This window comes from Ilyonectria robusta, assembly GCF_021365365.1.
Source record: "Ilyonectria robusta strain PMI_751 chromosome Unknown BGZ61scaffold_18, whole genome shotgun sequence".
In the NCBI taxonomy this organism is placed as follows: domain Eukaryota; kingdom Fungi; phylum Ascomycota; class Sordariomycetes; order Hypocreales; family Nectriaceae; genus Ilyonectria; species Ilyonectria robusta.
Window position 1 is genome coordinate 130,981 of NW_025764452.1, and position 19,698 is coordinate 150,678.

Genomic DNA, 19,698 nt, shown 5'->3' on the forward strand with positions numbered 1-19,698 from the left:
AATGAACGGGCGGCGGATATTGGGCTTCTTCCGACTTTTTCTCGGACTCTTTTACTTTGACACTTGTCTTTTTCCTTCATCATCTTCTCTTTCCTTTTTTTTTCTACTCATAGAGGGGACTGTTTGGCCCCCACCTGCCAACACTGGACGGACCTGTTAGGGGAGAGTCAAGACGAATGGGTATGGGTTTTGAAACTGCACAATGCCATGGTATGGCATTGGCATGGGCGGATCGGGCACGCATTGGTGTCTATGATGGGCTGGTCGGATGGAAGGATCGGATGGGAAGAACGGGGTGCGGCTGCGGTAAAAAAGAAAGATTTCGTTATATTCGTAATGGACTATGGTGCCGTCTTCCCTGCGGGCGTAAGACTGGGTATTTATTCCGACTACATTTACATGATGATTTAATTTCCTCATCCGACCAAACCTTTGCTCCAGTCCAAAAACAAAACTCCACATGGAGTAGCTGACAACACAAACACGCCTATAATCCCAAGAGAGTACTATCCCAGTCAATCTCATTTGCCCATCCCATCACCGCCTCCTCATCGCGCGTCCTCCCCCAACTCCCACACCCTCAATGCCCTTGACGGGCTTCACGTCGCCGCTACCGCCCATCATGCGGCTCATCAGCGCGGCCTTGCACTCCTGGGCTCGCTCGTCACGGTACTCGAGCTGCGTGGCGGGGGGTTCCTGCGGGAGCGCGGCCTGGGACTCTGCGGCCTCGGAGTCGCGCAGGCTGTCGGAGCGGGCGGCGTCGCTGCTGGCGTTGGAGGCGTTGCTGATGGCTCGGCCGAAGATCTGGCGGCGGCGCGGGCGCGGGATGGCGTTTGCCGGTTGCTCGTCTTCGGGGGCATTTGCGGTGAGGTGAGATGTAGTTGTGGTTGTGGTGGTGGTTGAACCCGTGGCCTCGATGAGGCTGGTTAGCTTCGAGGAGAGGGCCAGGCGCTCAGCAGCTTTGGCCTGTTTTCTGGCCTCCTCTGCGCGCTGCTTCTCTTTCTGCTCCCTGAGCTTTGCCTCCAAGACGGGGTCCTCGGTGGGAGGAGATGGGTGGGTGGTCTTGGTGGGCTCGGAGCGGGTGCGCGCGAGGGTGTGCTTGGTGGGAATCGGTGACTTGTTGAGGCGGGTGGGGGAGACTTCGGTCAGGGGGGCTTCGAAGTCGCGGTCTTTGGGGAAGCTCTCGGGGGCGGGATGGGTAAGGGCTGTAGCGAAGTCTGCGGTAGCGAAGTCGGCAGAGACGAGAGGATCGTAGGTATTGGAGGGCTTCTGGCGAGGCTTGTCGGGAGAGTCGTGGTCGAAGGCGGTGGTGTCGACGCCTGCTCCTGCGGGCGGCTTGGGCATGTTAGGTTTTGACGCCCGGGGGAATGGCTCGGAGTGCGTTCGTTGGATGGGTTTGGTGACTGCTCGGGGTTGGGCGTCGACGACAGGTTTTGCTTTCGCCAGCGGTTGTGGTTGCTGGGCCATTTCGTATCGGCTCTTGAGCTCCGTGAAGATGAAGTCGTCCAGCGGTACCTTGAAGCCCGTCGAGATGCATTCCCATAGCCAGTCGGCCGAGACGACGGGGACACCCCATTTCAGAGCCATGCGCAGCTTCTCCTTGCGCATGGAGGCTAGCGACTTGCACACCAGCACACTCGTGCCCTTGCGGAACTCCTCCTCGAAGCGGGCGCCCAATTGGGCCAGGCTGCGGGCGACCTGGTTGAGTTCGATTCCGGTGAAGGCGGCGCTGCAGACGGTCAGGTCGGCAAAGCCGGGGATCGGGAAGAGCGGGAACGGCCGGCCCAGGACGTGCTCGTTGGGATCGAAGAAGTGCTTGTTGTGGAGGCACTTCTCGATGTAATACTCGGTGACAACGTAAAGACCGTCGTAGTTTGCGGGGGGGTGGGATTCGGGTTGCGAGGTTTGGGGCACGATGAGGAAGCGGCCGAGAGGCGTGTGAGGAAAGGGGCCGAGGGCAGCTTCATGTAGGAACGAGCAGATAGTGCCGCCGAGGGTAGCGAGGGTTTGCTCGAGAACCGAGGTGCGCTGCGATGTGAAGCCGTGGACATGGAAGTAGCAGCCTGCAAAGACGCCTTGCTTCTCTTGAAGGACCGGGATCGTGGGCTGCGGTGGAGGTTGAGGTTGCTGCTCTGCTCGGGGTTGGGGGGCCTCTACTGGAGGTTTGTCCTGCTCGTGGGCGAACGAATATTCCCTTGATGTGGACCTCCCGAGGATATCTCCCCACAGGTTGTTCCGTTGTGAGTTGAGCTTCATGCTCGCTGTCTTCCTCAGCTTCCTGGGCCCGTCCTCTGTTGCATTGGTCATGGCCGACCGTGATCGCTTGCCCCAGTCGGCTCGTCTCGGGTCCTTTTTGATCCACGCGCCTTTGCCTTGTTCCTCTGCGGGCAGCGTGGGATCAAACTTGGTCTCCTCCAATATCATTCCTCTGGCGATGGTCTGGTCCAGCCAGGCAAGCGTGACGGCGTAGATGCCCCATAGCTTGGCGGCCGCAAACTTCTTGCCCTCTGGCTTGCTGACGATGAGATGGGTGCACCGCCTCGTCAGGTCCCCTGTGTACAAGCCGCCGCCCTCGGTGATCTTGCGTGCAATGTCATCGCGCTGATCGCCGAAGCCCGTCAGGCAGATGAGCAGCGAGTCCCTTGCGGCGGGCTGATCAGTCTTGGGGGCGGAGGGGTCGATGCCTCGCTTCTCGAGGGGCTTCAGCTGGTGCTGGGACTCGAGGGCTCGAAAGCCGATGTCGTCGTCGTTCTTCCACAGCTCGGCCAGAGCCTCGATCCAGGCGGCGTCCATGGCCTTGATGTCGGGGCGTTCACGGGCGACATGGCGGTACTTGGGGGTGTCATAGTCGCCGACAACAAGGTGCGTGACGTCGGGGGTCAGGTCGTACTTGTGAACGCCTCCAAGCTCGGCAACGGTGCTGGCGATGCTAGTCTTGTTGGGGATACGTTAGAATTGGCATGTCATGTGTCTGGGCGGACAGGTGGAGGAAGTGAACCGTGGACGGGACTCGGGAACGGGGGAAACACACTCGCTGATCGGGTGGGATGCTGGTGCAGCACACGATGATGCCCTTGAGCGGTTGCGCTGGGTCGATGGAGACAGACTCGAACTCGTCGTCCACAGGGTTTGGCGACGCCATGGCGAGTCTGTTTGCCGTACACTCGTAGGAGACCTTGGGCCTTGGGGTTGAAGCGTCGAGAGTTGTGACGCTTGTATTGTGTCTAGACTTTGGACATGGTCCCGTCGCTTATCGAAATAGGAACGCGTCGAGGCGCTGGGGCATCGCGTCAAGTGGCCCCCGGTTACACGGCCCGCACTTACTGAGGCGCGCGACCCTAACTCGACGTCATCCCAGCGTCGACCCAGCAGCCAATAATTTACAGAGGGCGGGGTCCAATCCCCCCGCTATATTCGTTTACAAGAGATTCAGAATGTGCTTACTCTGTAGAGATCAGGGGGCTCAATGGTCTTAATTGGCTATATGAGCCCCAAGTACCCCTGGTTGTTTGCTGCATTACCTCATATCTGGGCGAATGAGCTTCTCAGAGTGGATTGGAAAAGGATGCGATACCTCACTCCTCAGAAATGTCATTTTTGAATGATGTGATTGTACCCAGCTGTATTTCCCAGGAGGACCATTGGACAACTCTACTTTCTGGCGATTCAACTAGGGGGAACCCAAATCCAGGTGTCATCAAGTCCATCACTAATTACCGTAGCAATATACTTGATTGTTAGAATTCCTCATGTTTCCTCAATAACGGACACTCCGCACGTGCCTCATCGCCGTTTCCAGGTCCCCATTGTGAAGCTCCCTACGTCCATAGGTACGTATTCAGGGCATACTGCCCCAGCCGCAGCGGTCAGCCACACCTTACAGCGACCTTCGCCCGCTGTAGTCCACTAAAAACCTCAACCCCGCCATCGCTGGGTTAGGTGCCTAAGCATCACAGCCTCGTCGCGAGAGGCTCCAACATTGACCCCTCCATCCACACCTCCAAAACCGCAACCACCTTCATCCTCGTCTCCGTCTCGACATCCGACCAGACCCCTCGGCCGACGGCCCTCTCCCATCCGCACTCGCATTCAGCACTACCCCGAAGCAGCTTCCAACGATCCCTTGCTTGTTCGCCTGCCCGGTCCGCCCCCTCGTTTCTGTCCTACGCCTTCGTTGTGTCTCGTGCACCGCATCCATTCGGCCCCTCCTCCTCCTCTTCTCCTTCGAAAGAAGCATCACGATCCACTCCGAACGGAGGCCTTCATTGCGACGCACGAAACATCAGCAAAACTTCCTAGTCGACTTGGTCTCGGCCGTTAATCCGCATACAAACCAGCATCCCCGCCGTCGAGATGCCTCCACCGTCCGCCGCCCAGCAAAAGGTCTTCATCGCCCAGTTTGTCGCCCTAACCGGTGCCTCTGAGCGTCACGCAACTCGGGTACGTCCCCTCCCCCCGCGCCGACCGCACCGGCTGCACCAGCGGGCCGCGTCCTTGCTCCAGGAAAACCCCCGCCGCCCGTGACGCACAGGAAGGACTTCACGATGGCGATTATAGGCGACATCGGGCCGGCGGGGCTGTAGCGGGGGCGCAGTTGACCCAAGGCGGTCGGATGATGATGCATAATTGGACTGGACTAATATCGCCTACCACAGTACCTCAAGGCGGCGAGTTTCAAGATGAACGAGGCGGTCGATTCGTAAGTGCCATCATCTTTTTTTTCTTCTTCTACTGCCACAGTCATTGTCACTTGATCTGGGTTCGTCTCCTGGTCCTTGCTCGTTTCCTCGTCCTCGCACCGCCTGCATGCGGTGCCATCGAGCCGGACTTACTCGCCGTCAACGCCTAGGACAGGACTATTTGGGGATCGTTCGCATTAGCATGGATCTGGGGGCCACATACACGCTGGATGCCGGTTGCTGGCCTTGTGCTTGGTTGTGCTTGTGCTGTACTTGTGCCTATGTCCGTGGGCGGGCCCACTGACGCTCAGCTCACTTGCTGGACGCACAGCAGAGTATGGCCGACAGTGACGCCGATGGCTGTGAAACAACGTCGTTTCCCGTGTCAAAAGGGGGGATGGCTCCCCGGCTATTGCGCACTCACTATGCTTTTTGCCAAGAGACCCGATAGCTCTATCCTGCTCCTCGGTCCCTCGCCGATCAATCATGGTCCATTTCTCTCCTCCATGAGTCGTCTCCCTCCTCACAGACCAACTTTACCCGCCACCCGCTTCACCCGCGGCACCTCCATCACCGCCGATGCACCACATCGCAGCTGGAGTCTTTGAATCAGCTCCTACCTGGCTATCCAAGTTGCCGGGTTTGGCTTCTCGGCTGGGCCGAAACCATGGGGTGGAAAGGCGTCAAGAAACATCTTACTTCCCGAGTCATCCCGGCCTGGTCTCTCTCTAGGAAGTCCAGCAAGGAAGCCCTTGACGCATCTGTCAAAGAATCATCCAAGGATTCGAAGTCACGGTACACAATTTCAGCCGCATGCAGACCTAGGCCTATCTTAATATATGGTCAATTCAGCCACCAAGAACCTCAAGCGAGGTTCTCGTCGGCACTCTCGGATCCAGTTGACGCGCACTCCAATTATCTTGCATGCAAAAGACTAATATTCATGTGCGACCAGATACTTTTCTTCGAACAATGACACTAAAGGGCCCTCGCCTCTGGAGACCAAGTTGGAATCGCTCTTCGCCTCGTTACAAGGTACTTGCCTCGATCCTTATCAATTAAGGACCAACTGACATTTATCCCTAGATGCAAGCGATGAGAAGGACAAATTGGAGCTCGACTCCACAATGGCATACCTCACGGAGAAACTGAAAGTCAGTCTCGAAGATGCCGAGCTTTTTGTGGCACTTGAGGTTGTTCAAGCACCCACTGTGGGAGTCATCACCAAGAAAGGCTACGTGGACGGATGGAAGGTGACTGGGTAAGTTACTGGCAATTTATCTCGCCTAATGGACCTATACAGCATTGCCAATGGAAGGTTACCAATGGGCGAAGCTAACCGCCAATGCAGAGTCGGCGCAACACATCAAGAGCATGCTGCGTACATCCAAAAACTTATCTCGTCGCTTTCGAAGGACACCGCCCTGTTCAAGAAGGTCTACAGGCACACCTTTGTTGCCGGGAGGGAAAACGACCAAAAGGCCCTTAGCTTGGAAAATGCCGTCATCTACTGGGGCATCCTCTTCTCTGCTCCCGGCATGGCTTGGAAAACAAAGAGCCATGATTTCCTGGAACTATGGAAGAGTTTCCTCAGCGAGAAGTGGACCCGTTCCGTTAACAGGGATATGTGGAACATGGCGCTCGAGTTCGCTCTTAAGACGATGTCGGACGAGACGCTGGCGTTCTGGAACGAGGATGGAGCCTGGCCAAGCGTCATTGATGACTTTGTCGAGTGGTGCAAGGAGAAGGGCATCGGTAAGACCGATGGCATGGATGTCGACGACCAATGAACCAACTTTCGATAATTCCTCAACCCCGGCATACATAATGGACTGCGGCAAGCATAACCCCGACGCCAATATATTATTTTACCAGACGACATATCGCACAGACGCCAGCCAGGAGTATGGGCAAAAGGACTACGTTTCTAGACGGGGGTGGCGTCAACCAAGGAGTACTCGAGACTGCTAGGGCCGCGAATGATGACTTTATGATAGACATGTAGGACAACAGAGGGAAGAAGATGACAATACCACTTTTGAACTCGGATTTTTCTCTTAGTTTCACCTGAGGTCTTTGCGTCTTTAGTCTTTTTAGTCGATCGCTGTTACGGACGTAGCAGGTAAAATGCAATGCAGAGATTCGAGGCTCTATAATACTTCATACAACCGTGACTGCCGTCCCACCAGCAGCATGCATTTTGTACACGACGTCATCTTCTTATGACGCCTGAGCTTGAGGCCATGGATATACATGGCCCTTCGTCCCTGTTCTTCTCATTGTTTCCCTCGGGTATCCTACAATCCACCCCGCCTCCTTTTGTCTCCAGCTGTATCCCTTGAAAATTCGATCCTGAGCGTTGGTCATCCATCTCATTACCACCTCCTCACGCCTCCCGTCCCTGAGTCTTCCACTTGGGGGGGCCGAAGCGGGCGAGGGTGTCGAGCTTGCCGTCGCCGAGCTTGACGTGGGCGGAGCGGATCATGCGGGGCTCGAGGCGGAGGGTGTTTCGAATGTCCGTGTGCACCTTGGTCGATGAGTCGTATCGCATGACGAAGTAGTGGCCGTGGGTGTGCTTCATCTGATGCACCGAGATGGGCTTGGGTAGAGAGAAGACGCCCCAGTTGGCGAGGCCGCGCACGACGCCGCCATTCTTGAGGACAAGGGAGCCGACGGTCTGGGCGATTCTATGGGCAGAGTAGCGTGGTTAGTATTTTATCTTGCAGGGAGATCGTATGCGACTGTCGGACACGGCGGATCGAGTTCGTGGGGGGATGGTGTGGGATGGGCGATATCGTGGGGACATACTCCTTCACCTCTCCGAGGTTGCCCGGACGGACCTATTTTCGCACTCGCGTTAGCCAATCGTCTTCCTAAATCCGAACCATAAGAGCAGGGAAGGACTTACAATTGCAATGAGTTCGTAGAGCATCTTTGCGACGACATCTACGGGGAGAATGGGGATACGTCTCGAAGGCAAGCTGCGGTGTCGCGCGAGCTTTGGTAGAATTTCATGAATCGAGTTTATAGATGCCGGGGTTTAGCCGTGGTGGGTGTGGCTTCGGTGAGCGGTGAGATGTGGGGTGTGCTACCCTGGAGACTTGGTCGGAATTCGCTATGTGCAGCGCATAGCTTATGGAATGTATCCAATGCGCTGGGTCGGCGACGGGGTATTGGTGTGGCTTGGAATAGATCGAGGTCCTCGTCAAGTAAAGCTGTAGTTCAATTAGAATTTGTTTAATACAGATCTGCCCTCGGATATCATCTTCTCGGTTTAATTGAGTTAGGCTAAACTCAAGGAGATAATTATAATAGCTTCTGGATGATAAGTTTAGTCAGATAGTTCTAGAATTTCATTGTATATCAAGAAAGCGTCAGAGAGGCATTTCGGGAGGGAATTCTAACCCATCCCAGTTCATGATTCCGTTAGTACATCATAGTGTATACAATATTGTACATGCGATTTTCCATCCAGGACGCCGGTTCCTCCTTTTCCTCGAAGCCTTTACAATCGCTCCTTTGACAACGACTGCCAGATGCTCCATGGTAGCCTCCATCCTCCCGCCTTGACCGCAAATGGGTCAAAGTCAGCCTGTTCCAACCGATCCAAATACTGCTGGGCCGGGACTGCCTCCAGCAACACACCAAAGCCATGGTGGATCTCTTTCAGGGTATTGCTGCCCTCATCGTCGTAAAAGTGCTCGCCCTCTCCCTGGTGCTCGAATTCATGGCCCGGGTCTTCTCCCGCCTTGAGCCGCTTCAACATCTCCCTCGCCGTGATGAGGTGATCGTTTGCTCTCGTCGCAATCTTGAAGACGGCGTCTTGCAGGCCAGGGGCATTGGGACCCTGCCGAAAGACGTCCTCCTCCTTGACTCCCGCCTCAGCCATGGCGTCCAAGGGAAGCAGAAGCGCTGGCTCACGGACGGGAGCTTCTGGTCCATGTGGTGTTTGTACCGGGGGAGGTGGTGCTGCAAGGACGGGGATTCCTCGTAACACTGCCACGATACCACATGCCTTCCCAATGTGGCTCGCTAAATGATCGACATTCATTGATCGCAGTGGCAGGGACGCTAAGGTCGCATACATCAATGTCGAGTATGTATTCTCGGCGTACTCTTCCAGACTGGTCAGGCTCGCATGTGGCCGATTGGTCATGTGCTTCTCCCTTGTCTTGACGAGTCGCGAGACCCAGAACTTGATGGACTTTTTGGTTGAGCTGCCGGCGCGGGTCTCGAGGTCCTGCAGGGCCTTGTGTAGGAGGATGCAGATGGGCTCGCGGGGGGGACGGCCCGCGAAGGTCTTGTCGAGGGAGTCCTGCCAGAACTTCATGCGCAGGGCCCCAATCGTGGGGTTAGAGACGAGCTCGGGGAGACGGACGAGCTCTAGATTGAGGGTTCGGAGGGCGGCGTAGGCGTCTTGGACGGGGTGGGGGACGAAGCGGCGGATGAGGTGCGCATCGTAGTCGCTTGTTCTGCAAGGCAAGTTAGCAATGCGCAGGCTAAATACCAAAGCTGTTTGCGACGCACTGGAGCTGTGTCAAGCAGTATCGCCGTGCGGATTCGACGTCGGCATCGGTGATGTAGGTGCGGCGGCTGGAGTGGGCGCGGGCGAGCCCTTTCAGGCCCTGGCCCAGGAGCCGTGGACGATGCATCCAGGCGAGCAAATGTTTTGAGAGCAAAGAAGCGATCTCGAACGGCGGGTTTCACCTAATGAGCGACGGAATTGGCGCGACCGTGGGCGGCATCGGCATCATGATCAAGCAGAGCCAGCCATGGCCCGCGGATTTCCAATGCTTCTTTGCGCCCCGGAAATTTTTACATGACGTCGGAGCGCCGAGTCAGCCACTGTAGTTCAGCCACAGCCACTGTGGATGGCCGCTGGACGGGAATGTGGTTAGCGGAGGGGCCACTGAAAACGCGGTCAGGTGACCCCTCTACGCGGTCAGTCGCGCTGGGAAAGTCCATCGCGTCTCCCGAAATGTCCCCATCAATCGGTGGAAGTATCTGGGGACGTTCCACATGACCAACACCATCACCTGGCATTTTCCATGATACCGTCACAAAATGGACTTTGGAAGCTCACAGGAACCTCCCGCCAAGAAGCGGAGGTTCTTTGCTGACCCGGATGAAGCTTCCTCGGACCCCGTGTTCCCAAGTCCCCTTGCCGGCTCCCCACTGCCCCAGCGGAATCGTTTCTTCAAGGATGAAGACGACATTAAGCTGGAGGGGCAAGACGAGCGAACCGTCCTCGCCGAGAGATCCCAGAATGAAGTACCGGAACCATCGACCCCGGTACAACCGAAACTGGAGCCGCCGCCCGAATCGAATCATGGCTCGTCGTCCGTGACCTTCGACCAAGAGACCTTTGAGAGCTTCATTGGCGACAAAGTGAAGCCGGACGTTCTCAGAGCAATCCGAGACCACTGCGGGGACAATCTCGAACGAGCGGTCAATATGTATTTCGACGGGACATACAAGAAGTTCACCAAAAAGACGACACATGTCACCCCTTCAAGACTGGCTTTCGAAACTCCAAAGCGCCCGACTTCCGACGCCACGGCAGAACGACCATCCACAACAGCAGCTCAGCGTAGAATGCCGAATTCGAGATACATAGGGGCCTTTGGTGTTGAAGGATGGGCTACACGAAGCGGCACCAACCTTTTGAAGCATGGCGACGTTGTCAAGATTGAGCGACAGAAGATCCAGCCGCCTCAACCCCCAAAGATTAAAGGGAAGTTCGGCGGTTCTGTAACACCCTCCAGACCAAATAATGTAGCTTCGAGACGGGTTGACGTCATTGTGCGCTTCACGAGCCAGAGTGGAATGGAGATTGGCAGGCTTTCCAAGGATACTGCGAGTTGGGTTTCCACGTTGATGGACGAGAAGATCTGCAAGTTTGAAGGAACCTGCGTTTATGCGCCTGACCGACTCAGAACGAACGACACCGTCTTCCTACAACTGACGTGTTCCCTTCTAAAATCGGCCTTCTTCAGTCGTGGCTTTCAGCTTGCTGATGACAGATCCGCCGTTATTTTCGAGCAGACTGAAACAGCCGACGAGAAGCAACTTCGACTTCGGCAAGTTGCCCTGGTCAAGTTACTCCAGGAAATCAACCTGCAACCGACCATGACGAATGCTGCCGCGAAAGATGGTCGCAAAGGGTTGTTGGAGGCAGCTGAGCAAGATGAGCAAAAACAGAAAGACCCGAAGAAGGCTCCCACAAATGGCAAAGACCCCGGATCTGACCCGTCCTCGGATGTCGAGGAGGGAGAAGAGTTGGAACAAGATCAACTGGATGCGTTGTACAAGAAAGCACAATCCTTCGACTTTAGTACCCCCGAAGCAGAGCCCGCAGACACCTTCGCCATGACACTTCGTACCTATCAAAAGCAAGCACTGCACTGGATGATGGCCAAGGAGAAGGACGAACAGAGCAACAGAGAGCCGTCGATGCACCCGTTGTGGGAGGAGTACATGTGGCCGCTCAAGGATTTTGACGACAAGGACCTCCCGCAGGTCGAAGGACAGCCCAAATTCTATGTCAACCCTTACTCCGGTGACCTTTCCCTTGACTTCCCCGCCCAGGAGCAACACTGCCTGGGAGGTATTCTGGCAGATGAAATGGGTCTGGGAAAGACGATTCAGATGCTGAGTTTGATCCACTCCCACCGATCCGAGATTGCACTGGAGGCCCGCAGACCGGCAACAGAGCTCACAACCGTGAATCAGCTCACCAGGTTAGGCATGAACTCAGAGTCAGTCTTGCACGCGCCATGTACCACTCTGGTTATTGCTCCCATGTCCCTGCTCTCACAGTGGCAGAGTGAGGCCGAGAAGGCGTCCAAGGAGGGCACCATGAAGATTGAGCTCTACTACGGAAACGAAAAGTCGGCAAATCTTCAGGCTCTCTGCTGTGCTTCAAATGCAGCTAGCGCTCCTGATGTTGTCATTACAAGTTACGGTGTGGTGCTCTCTGAGTTCACCAGCATTGCTGCCAAGAACGGAGACAAGGCATTCCACAATGGCATCTTTTCCCTCAAGTTCTTCAGAGTGATTCTTGACGAGGCGCACCACATCAAGAACAGGTCTTCAAAGACGGCGAAAGCTTGCTATCAGATCGCGGCCAATCACAAATGGGCCCTCACAGGAACGCCCATTGTGAACAAGCTGGAAGACTTGTTTAGCTTGGTGCGATTTCTGGGAGTCGAGCCTTGGAACAACTTTTCGTTCTGGAGAACATTCATCACGGTACCCTTTGAGTCTGGAGAATTCGTGCGCGCGTTGGATGTGGTGCAGACCGTCTTGGAACCTCTTGTGCTTCGACGCACCAAGGACATGAAGACCCCTGACGGCGAGCCACTTGTACTCCTGCCCCCGAAACAAGTTGACATTGTCGAAGTCGAGCTATCACAAACCGAGCGAGAAGTCTATGATTACATCTTCAACAGGGCGAAACGGACCTTCTCTCAAAACGTCGAAGCCGGCACCGTCATGAAAGCATACACAACCATTTTTGCACAGATTCTTCGGCTCCGCCAGACGTGCTGCCATCCTATTCTCGTCCGCAACCGTGACATTGTGGCGGACGAAGAAGAAGCCGGGGCGGCGGCCGATGTGGCAGCAGGCCTAGCAGACGATATGGATCTCGAGTCTCTCCTAGCACAATTTACAGCGGTGACGGATGAGGCTTCGAAGGAGAATAACCGGACCTTTGGCGCCCATGCCTTGGAGCAAATCCGGGATGAGGCGGAGAATGAGTGTCCTTTATGTTTTGAGGAGCCGATGAATGACCAGACTGTCACTGGCTGCTGGCACTCGGCCTGCAAGAAATGCTTGCTTGACTTTATGAAGCACGAGACTGATAGGGCAGTTGTTCCTCGATGCTTCAACTGTCGCGAGCATTTGAACCAGCGAGATCTGTTCGAAGTTGTTCGCCACGATGACGAGCTTGATAGTTTCTCCAAGAAGCCGCGAATCAGCCTACAGCGACTGGGTGTCAATGCATCGTCGGCAAAGGTGACGGCATTGATTTCTGAACTTCGAAGCCTGCGAAAGGAACATCCGAAGATGAAGTCGGTCGTCTTTTCCCAGTTCACCTCTTTCCTCTCACTTATCGAGCCTGCACTCGCCCGGATCAATGTTAAGTTTCTACGCTTAGATGGATCCATGGCGCAAAAGTCCCGGGCTGCTGTGCTTAATGAGTTCACGGAAAGGAAGGGATTCACTATCCTCTTACTGAGCTTGCGCGCTGGCGGTGTAGGACTCAATCTGACAAGTGCTGGGCGAGTCTTCATGATGGACCCGTGGTGGAGTTACGCAGTGGAGGCACAAGCTATCGATCGAGTGCATCGTATGGGACAAGAGGCAGAAGTTCAGGTGAAGAGATTTGTGGTCAAGGAGAGTGTGGAGGAACGGATGCTAAAGGTGCAGGAGAGGAAGAAGTTTATGTGAGTTGACGCAAAACGTTGGCAGGCACACAACTAACTTATACCACAGCGCAACCTCCCTGGGAATGATGAGTGACGAGGAGAAGAAGCTCCAGCGGATCGAGGACATTAAGGAGTTGCTGAGTTAATTGTCTAGCGCAACACGTCGCTGGTAATGTGAACCGATGATGGTGTGGTACATCTGGGATTTGAGCGACGCATACATTGGCGTTTGTGGGAAAGGACTGCCAAAACATTTAGAGACACCAGACAGGTGTCATGGGCCGGCTTGTAGCAATGATTAACGATGGGGCGAGTTGGTCGGCGTGCTTCTCACGTTACGAGGTTGTACTAGCACACGAAACAAATGAGGCCGGTCCTGATCGGACAACCTGACTTGAAAGCAATCACCCGCAACAATTCTCCGCTGCCTTGTCATTTCCCGCAAGGCAGGCAATCATTTGGCATGTATTCTGATCACTGCGCTGACCCGCTCTAGTCATGTTTTGCTGGTATCGTGCTCACTGCCCAAGACAACTTGTCGCGTGACTCGTCTTTTTATATCATCCTTCACCAACACCCAAAGCCTGACTCGTCTCACCTGACTGGGGGCCGCTAGCCATCACAGGCTCATGAGCCTCAAGCCGTGGTATATAAAGGCCCGGCCGGGTCAGGTCGGTTGTCGGCTTGGGGCAAGCTGTTTTTTTATTGCCCCCATTCGAAACAAAGTGCATACCGCCAAGGTCACCTACTCTTTTGCTGTTGGCCGAACCAAGTCGGCAGCCGAGTTGCAGGTGAGCAAACAAAGTGCACCGGACGCCTTGTACGGTTAACACCGGGAGGAAATTTTGAGGCATCGCACCAGGATCTGCCGTGCTGTTGTTTGTGGCAGTGAGGCTGCTTACCGTCTTGTAGTTGGGTTTGGAGGTTGGGTGCGTCGACAGATACAGCGGAGTTGCTAATGTTCTTGCATCTCTTTGTTCGAGATCAAAGAGACCTCGACCTCGAGAACGGCTTCGTGTCAGAAATCATCTATTATCTACATCTCTACACCTTATCGACCGTCATCTCATCATGGATCGATTCGCCGAGCAGTTGTTCGGGCGTCCAGCCAAGGACACCAAGTACTCGTCCCGAGACAAAGACGGCCCCGGCTTCATGGAGTCCATCGCCAGAACCTTTGTCGCATCCGCTGCCGACCGAGCCATGGGCCAGATAAACGGGCAACGCGGCCGCGGCGGCGGGTTCGACCACGAAGACTTTCGCTCGCTGGGAGGGTTCGTGCTGGAGATGATGAACGGCGGGGACGACGGCGACAGACAGCGCAAGAAGAGCAAGAAGCGGCGGCATTCGGAGCGGGAGACGACTCGCGATGTGCCCCGTGAGAAGGAGAGCGCCCAGGATCCGGGCTACGGCGGCGAGCCACGCAAACGCCGGCGTGGCCATCGTCTCTCCGGCAGTCCGCTGCACGTCACCTTCGCCGAGCCGCTGCAGGACTTCGACTACCCTCCGGTGCGCAAACGACACCGCCGCCGACACGAAGACATCTACGAGCCGGACCCGCGGCCGTCGCGCTCCGACTCGCACCGCAGCCGCCGGCGCTCGCACGAACGCCGCTCGCGCCGCCGCCACCACGCGCGGGTCGACCTGCACACGCTCAAGTCGGAGCTGGAGGACATGTCGAGCACCATCATCGGGCTGAACGCGCGCAGCACCACGCACCTGGACTGCGAGTTCTACGACAAGTTTGCGCGCAAGGGCGGCCGCCTGCAGGACGCCATCGGGAGCACGCTGGGGCAGATCCGCGAGCTCGACGGCGGCGCCTCGGAGGACGAGGAGCGGAGGGAGCGCAAGAGGCGGCGCAGGGAGCGCAGGGAGCGCAGGGAGCGCAGGGAGAGGTGGTGATTGGGGAATGAGACGAGACGAGACGACTAGACGGACGTGATCGTGATGGGTAAATGTTACATTGTTTTTAGAAGGTCGGATAGACGCAGTCGGTTTGCTTGATTCGTTTGATAGACCACTTATAGATACATGCGTTGGGTTTCGCTAGAAAGGAATGTTTCTTGAATGTTTCCAACATCATGACGCAGCTCGTCAATATCAATCAACCTTTGCATTGGAAACAGTCATCGCTCGTGCATCATCCCACAAAGAAAGCCAATTCCCACCGTCACCGTCCTCCACAATCCCAACCGTCGTCCCACCCGACCACGCGGCCGCTCCGACCTGGACTCGCGGGAAGCAGAATGCCACGCAGCAGTCTGCATGTTTGCGCCTCTCCCGCCGAAGCAAGCATGAGAAAACACCAGAGGAACCGCGATGCACGGAGGGAGAAAACAAAATTTGTTTTTTCCTTCTTTTCGGACGTGACCCGATGAGCGCTCTTGCGTGGGACGTGAGGAGGGAGCGTGCTGGCGACGGATGCGATGCTGCAAACCTGCAAGACAGGTGTATATAGAGATTGCGTTTCTGCTGCAGAGGTCTTTGTCAAATCACTGCTCTTGGACGGAAGCCTATTCACTGCAAGATGCCGCCGATCGCTGTGTTTAGAGACAACTCTCTCAGCCAAAGCTTGCGACTTTGTTCCCAGGACCACGGCATCCAAGATGGAAACCAAACCGAACACCGGTGTCTTGAAGGGACTGCATGTTCAACGTCGTCCAGCGACTCTCACTACACCAAGTCAGCCATCTGGAGCCTCTTCCCATCGCCCGAAGACCCATACCTGCGCCTCCCATCGAACAACATAGGCTCAGGATCCTTCCACCGGCTGCACCGACGAGCCTCGGGCGTTGACATGGTGGGACTATCGATCGGCATGTCCTTTCTCTTCGTGATCCTGGGAATGCTGGGGTGTGTGATGCTCGGGAAGAAGGGCAACGATCGGAAACGCAAGGGTTCAAATAAGCGCACGAAACGCATCAGGATCCGCCGTCGACAAAGCGCTTTCCAGCACGCCAACACCTGCCAGACTACTCATGCGCACTTGCATGGGCACGAAGTTTATGATCACCGCCATGGCCACACTCGACATCATCGATCACACAGCAGTAGGCAAGATTGGACTGTCCAACATCCCCAGATGGTTCATGAGGATCCCGGGGTTTGGACTTCATATCCGGAGCCCATCCATGTGACTCATGGAGGGCCTGCCAACGACATGGATGCACCACAGGATGATACAAGAGACAAACCACCGAACAATGGCTGGGATTGGATGAGAGGGCAGATGGGTAGTGATTAGGAAGGCAGATGTGGGAGTCGACGAGGCGGCGTCGTTGTAGCCATTGCCATCGGGGAGGTCATCACCATTTGGAGGGACGACTTAAGAGAGGGCGGAGGATGTGGGAGACTCGTAAGGCGGATGCGAGAATTGAGCAAAAGAAATCATGGAGCTTAGGCTTGTATCGCGTGGTTGAACTGGACAATAAACAACATAGATGAAACCTATGAGAATTTGTAGAAAGCTATGACCCAAGCCAACAAAACGACATTCCTAGACCGCCTACAGGGACCTGTGTCCATAAACCCAAGAAGAATCCTTAGCACTTACTGCATGAATCACTTAAACAAATTATTGGTAATACACTGCCAAAGATGTACAAGGAAGAAAAAGCCTACTGAGGCGTCAGCTATTTGTTGTTCATGGCACAGCAGGAAGGATAGTTACCTATCGTATCATGTCAAACCCCCGGATGGAACCCAAGGACTAGCACAAGCCCCCTAACCGTCTGCAGGTGGTTCTTTTGGCGGAGGCGCATCGTCGGCCGGAGTGGCAGAGCGAGGGGGGGGAGGAGAACGGGGAGGTGCCGATCTCGGCGGGCGAGGGTGCCGAGGGCGTGGTGAGGGCGGTGCTCCCCTGTCAGAGCTCCTGGAGCTCTTGCTGCTGGAGGATTTGTGCCTGTGATGTTTCTTCTTCTTCTCGGTGAACCTGATGGAACGGCCGTAGAAGTAGAGGAAGGTGATGACAACGGCGAGGAAGGCGGCGACGAGAATGCCGACAATGAGGCCGATCTTGATGTTTGTGTTCTTGTCTGGATTGTCAGAGAATTGCCTCTTCCGAATAGTAGCCTGGTCTCCGCTACCGGTCTCAGCACAGAGACGGAGCGGACTCAACCCCAGACGGCAGAGAACAGAAACAAAATGCGAGCGAGACCCGTGGCTGTCGGCGAGGGCCCCCGTGCCAAGACGCTCCTGCGCCACGGAGACCCGAATATGATGTTGGGCTGACGGGATATACATCCACACTCCAGTCGGGGTTAAAGGGGGAGGTCAACAAAGGGCAGAGAGAATGGAATCAATCACATGAGGAAAACGTGGAATGGAGAGCATGGCATGGAAGGGCAAAGGCAGGGCGCAAGGAGAACCCTGGGCGCAGGAGGCATTCTGCAAAGAAGAGTCTTTTGATCCACTTGCAGAGTTCTAGGAGAGGGGATACCTATTTAACCACGCAAGCGCTAGGACGAAACGCGGCGAGGCAGCGACGAGGGACGGGCGACGGGCAACGGGCGGCGGGAGACGACGTGCATGGCGTGAGAGAATAGCGAGGTTGAGCAACAAAACTGTGCATCAATGGAGAGACTGCATCGATGGAGAGACAGGTGCATATGCAACCAGACAAGTGGACTGCTGTAGTGGCCACGGAGGTGAGGTGGTGCATGCTCCTCCGGGCGACCCGGCGTATCAGCACGCGGGAGTGGACGGCGGATCCAATGAAGGGTCGTGGGGAAGTCGGTTTTTCGGTTCCAATCAATCGGGCTGAGGCGAGAAGTGATGAGTCGGGAGAGTAGGACGGGATGATGGGTGGGGGAGTTCGACAGGGACTGGATGGATGACGATGGTTCCGCTTGCGAGGCTGGCCGGCGAGAAGAGACAAGAGCAGACAATATGAGAGAAATGGGATCAGCCCCTGCTGCGTGAGTATCGGGGAAGAGACATTTAGGCAACTAGCCTAGCCGCCTTAACTCGGACTCGGACTATGCGTCTCGTCGCACTGCGCAGTGTAAGCAAGGCAACGTCGGCGCCTGGATAGGACCACCCGGGATGACTGCAGCCTCCCGCAACGGGCGAGACGAGACGAAACGAGACGAGCTGCCACACGGGCTCACGGCGCGATGCAACGGGAAGAGAAGAGAAGAGAAGAGAGGGGCACACGGCAACGAGGGACGGAAAAAGCTGCGAGCTGCGGGCTGACAGCGGCATCAGCCCTGATGTCCGAGGGACTATTGGACCCTGTTGCCGACTAGGGCTGGCGGACAACGCATCAATCGACCATCGAGGCGTTGGGGCGCCGGGAGCTGGTGGCCACTCGAGCAACACCATCGTCGCCGTGATGCATCGTGATCCGTCGCGATGCATCGTCATCCATGGCAGAGTCGCACTGATCCACCCGTGCGTCGACCCGTTCGCTTCGGTGCGACTCTATGCCCGTTTGCGGGGGGCATCTCCAAGGGGCGAGGTTGGGAGGGAACCATTTCTGAGTGCTTGCGTATGTGGTGTTGTGCCGTGTTGTGTTGTGTCGTGTTGTGCTGTCCTGCGCTGTGTTGGGTGTAAACTCCCACCGGCAAGTGTGCCTTGGGCTGAGATGCTTCTGGTGTCACCCGCCGGCCGCCTTTTTTGGGGGGCTGCTGTACAGGCTGCACAGGCTGTACAAACCACTGCCGGCGTCTGCTGATTGGCCCCCAAGGCGCTTGCTGAAGATGCATAGTCGATGGTTAGGCTGCCAGCCTCCTCGGCTCCTGATCGACTTGCACTCTGCTGGTCGCATGTAACCGGTTCGTCGTCGCAATGATGGACGAGGGAAAATGTTGGTGGGCGCATGGAACCGGCTGAAGGAGTCCTTGGCGGGACCAGGAGCTCCTTCCTTCCTTTGTAAGGTAGCCAAGTCCAACTCCGCACCGCACATGTACACGATTGCCAACCCGAGAATTGTCAAGCATATATGTCTTTGTATCTACCTTCCATAGTGATAGGCTCAGCTTTAATTTAAGGGTGCGTCAATCTCGAAAAAGTCCCTTCCACCAGCCTGCGTAAGAACCAGGAATATACCCTCCAACTTCTCCTCGTTGTCTTGCGATTTCGGCTCCTCTTGCATAAGTGTCCTGCAAATTCCCAATGCGCTTTGCCCTCGAAATCTATTGAACCCGCACAGGGGTTCCACAGCATAAGGCGGATTCTTGGAATTGCCAACCTGTTTTGGCTCAGCACCAAGCTCGAGTAGCTTTCTTGTATTCAACAGGTCGACGTTCGCCACGACAAGCTGTAGAAGCGTCAGGGGTCTTTCAGCAAAATCCAAGGCTGCACCGTGAGAATAGAATATCGCGACTAGTTCGGCTAGTCGCTCATGCGGATCTTCCATTGCATTGCGAAATTGAGTGACGTAGTGGGTTTCGATGGCGATGCTTAGGCTTCTCGACGGATCGAAATGGCCCGAGCCTCGATCGCACGCAAACCTCAAGGCCGCATCATGATCGCGACCTACGAGGCAGCAAATTTGTGCCATGACATCAACAAGACAACCTTCAAGTTTCAACTTGGTTGCCGACCTTTTTTCTCGTGCAGGGGAACAAGTTCCGTCCTGCCCTATC

General features: G+C 55.7%; 7 protein-coding genes across 7 annotated transcripts; 4 read left to right on the plus strand and 3 right to left on the minus strand.

Annotated features, from left to right (window-relative positions):
- Positions 1–537: 537 nt before the first annotated feature.
- BGZ61DRAFT_359360 (BRCT domain-containing protein) lies at positions 538–3,142 on the minus strand (the record flags this gene model as incomplete). The annotated part of the gene is made up of 2 exons (XM_046241073.1): positions 538–2,934; positions 3,032–3,142. The coding sequence occupies 2 exons, from the start codon at positions 3,140–3,142 to the stop codon at positions 538–540; spliced, it is 2,508 nt and encodes an 835-aa protein (XP_046100607.1).
- A 2,115-nt stretch (positions 3,143–5,257) lies between these two features.
- Positions 5,258–6,701, plus strand: BGZ61DRAFT_68485 (Cullin binding-domain-containing protein). The gene is made up of 4 exons (XM_046256981.1): positions 5,258–5,474; positions 5,635–5,714; positions 5,766–5,940; positions 6,031–6,701. Exons 1-4 carry the CDS (start codon positions 5,347–5,349, stop codon positions 6,467–6,469), a joined length of 822 nt encoding a protein of 273 aa, XP_046100608.1. The 5' UTR covers positions 5,258–5,346; the 3' UTR covers positions 6,470–6,701.
- Positions 6,702–9,331, minus strand: BGZ61DRAFT_551564 (Squalene/phytoene synthase-domain-containing protein; the record flags this gene model as incomplete). Its single annotated transcript, XM_046255504.1, has 5 exons — positions 6,702–7,366; positions 7,488–7,519; positions 7,588–7,677; positions 8,251–9,145; positions 9,207–9,331. The coding sequence occupies 5 exons, from the start codon at positions 9,329–9,331 to the stop codon at positions 7,066–7,068; spliced, it is 1,443 nt and encodes a 480-aa protein (XP_046100609.1). The 3' UTR covers positions 6,702–7,065.
- A 412-nt stretch (positions 9,332–9,743) lies between these two features.
- Positions 9,744–13,257, plus strand: BGZ61DRAFT_535590 (SNF2 family N-terminal domain-containing protein; the record flags this gene model as incomplete). The annotated part of the gene is made up of 2 exons (XM_046254285.1): positions 9,744–13,129; positions 13,179–13,257. 2 exons carry the CDS (start codon positions 9,744–9,746, stop codon positions 13,255–13,257), a joined length of 3,465 nt encoding a protein of 1,154 aa, XP_046100610.1.
- A 925-nt stretch (positions 13,258–14,182) lies between these two features.
- On the plus strand, positions 14,183–15,013 carry BGZ61DRAFT_481231 (uncharacterized protein; the record flags this gene model as incomplete). The annotated part of the gene is made up of 1 exon (XM_046249273.1): positions 14,183–15,013. The coding sequence occupies one exon, from the start codon at positions 14,183–14,185 to the stop codon at positions 15,011–15,013; it is 831 nt and encodes a 276-aa protein (XP_046100611.1).
- Positions 15,014–15,638: 625 nt separating this feature from the next.
- BGZ61DRAFT_481232 (uncharacterized protein) lies at positions 15,639–16,355 on the plus strand (the record flags this gene model as incomplete). Its single annotated transcript, XM_046249274.1, has 1 exon — positions 15,639–16,355. One exon carries the CDS (start codon positions 15,639–15,641, stop codon positions 16,353–16,355), a length of 717 nt encoding a protein of 238 aa, XP_046100612.1.
- Positions 16,356–16,668: 313 nt separating this feature from the next.
- BGZ61DRAFT_68585 (uncharacterized protein) lies at positions 16,669–17,451 on the minus strand. Its single transcript, XM_046256982.1, has 2 exons — positions 16,782–17,451; positions 16,669–16,728 (listed from the first exon to the last, which is right to left on the minus strand). Exon 1 carries the CDS (start codon positions 17,351–17,353, stop codon positions 16,835–16,837), a length of 519 nt encoding a protein of 172 aa, XP_046100613.1. The 5' UTR covers positions 17,354–17,451; the 3' UTR covers positions 16,669–16,728; positions 16,782–16,834.
- Positions 17,452–19,698: the final 2,247 nt, after the last annotated feature.

Coding starts and splice junctions, on each gene's coding strand:
- BGZ61DRAFT_68585 (XM_046256982.1), bottom strand. CDS start 17,353: ATGTATATCCCGTCAGCCCAACATCATATTCGGGTCTCCGTGGCGCAG.
- BGZ61DRAFT_68485 (XM_046256981.1), top strand. CDS start 5,347: ATGGGGTGGAAAGGCGTCAAGAAACATCTTACTTCCCGAGTCATCCCG. Junction 5,475..5,634: donor TCCAAGGATTCGAAGTCACG/GTACACAATTTC, acceptor ATGTGCGACCAG/ATACTTTTCTTCGAACAATG. Junction 5,715..5,765: donor GCTCTTCGCCTCGTTACAAG/GTACTTGCCTCG, acceptor ATTTATCCCTAG/ATGCAAGCGATGAGAAGGAC.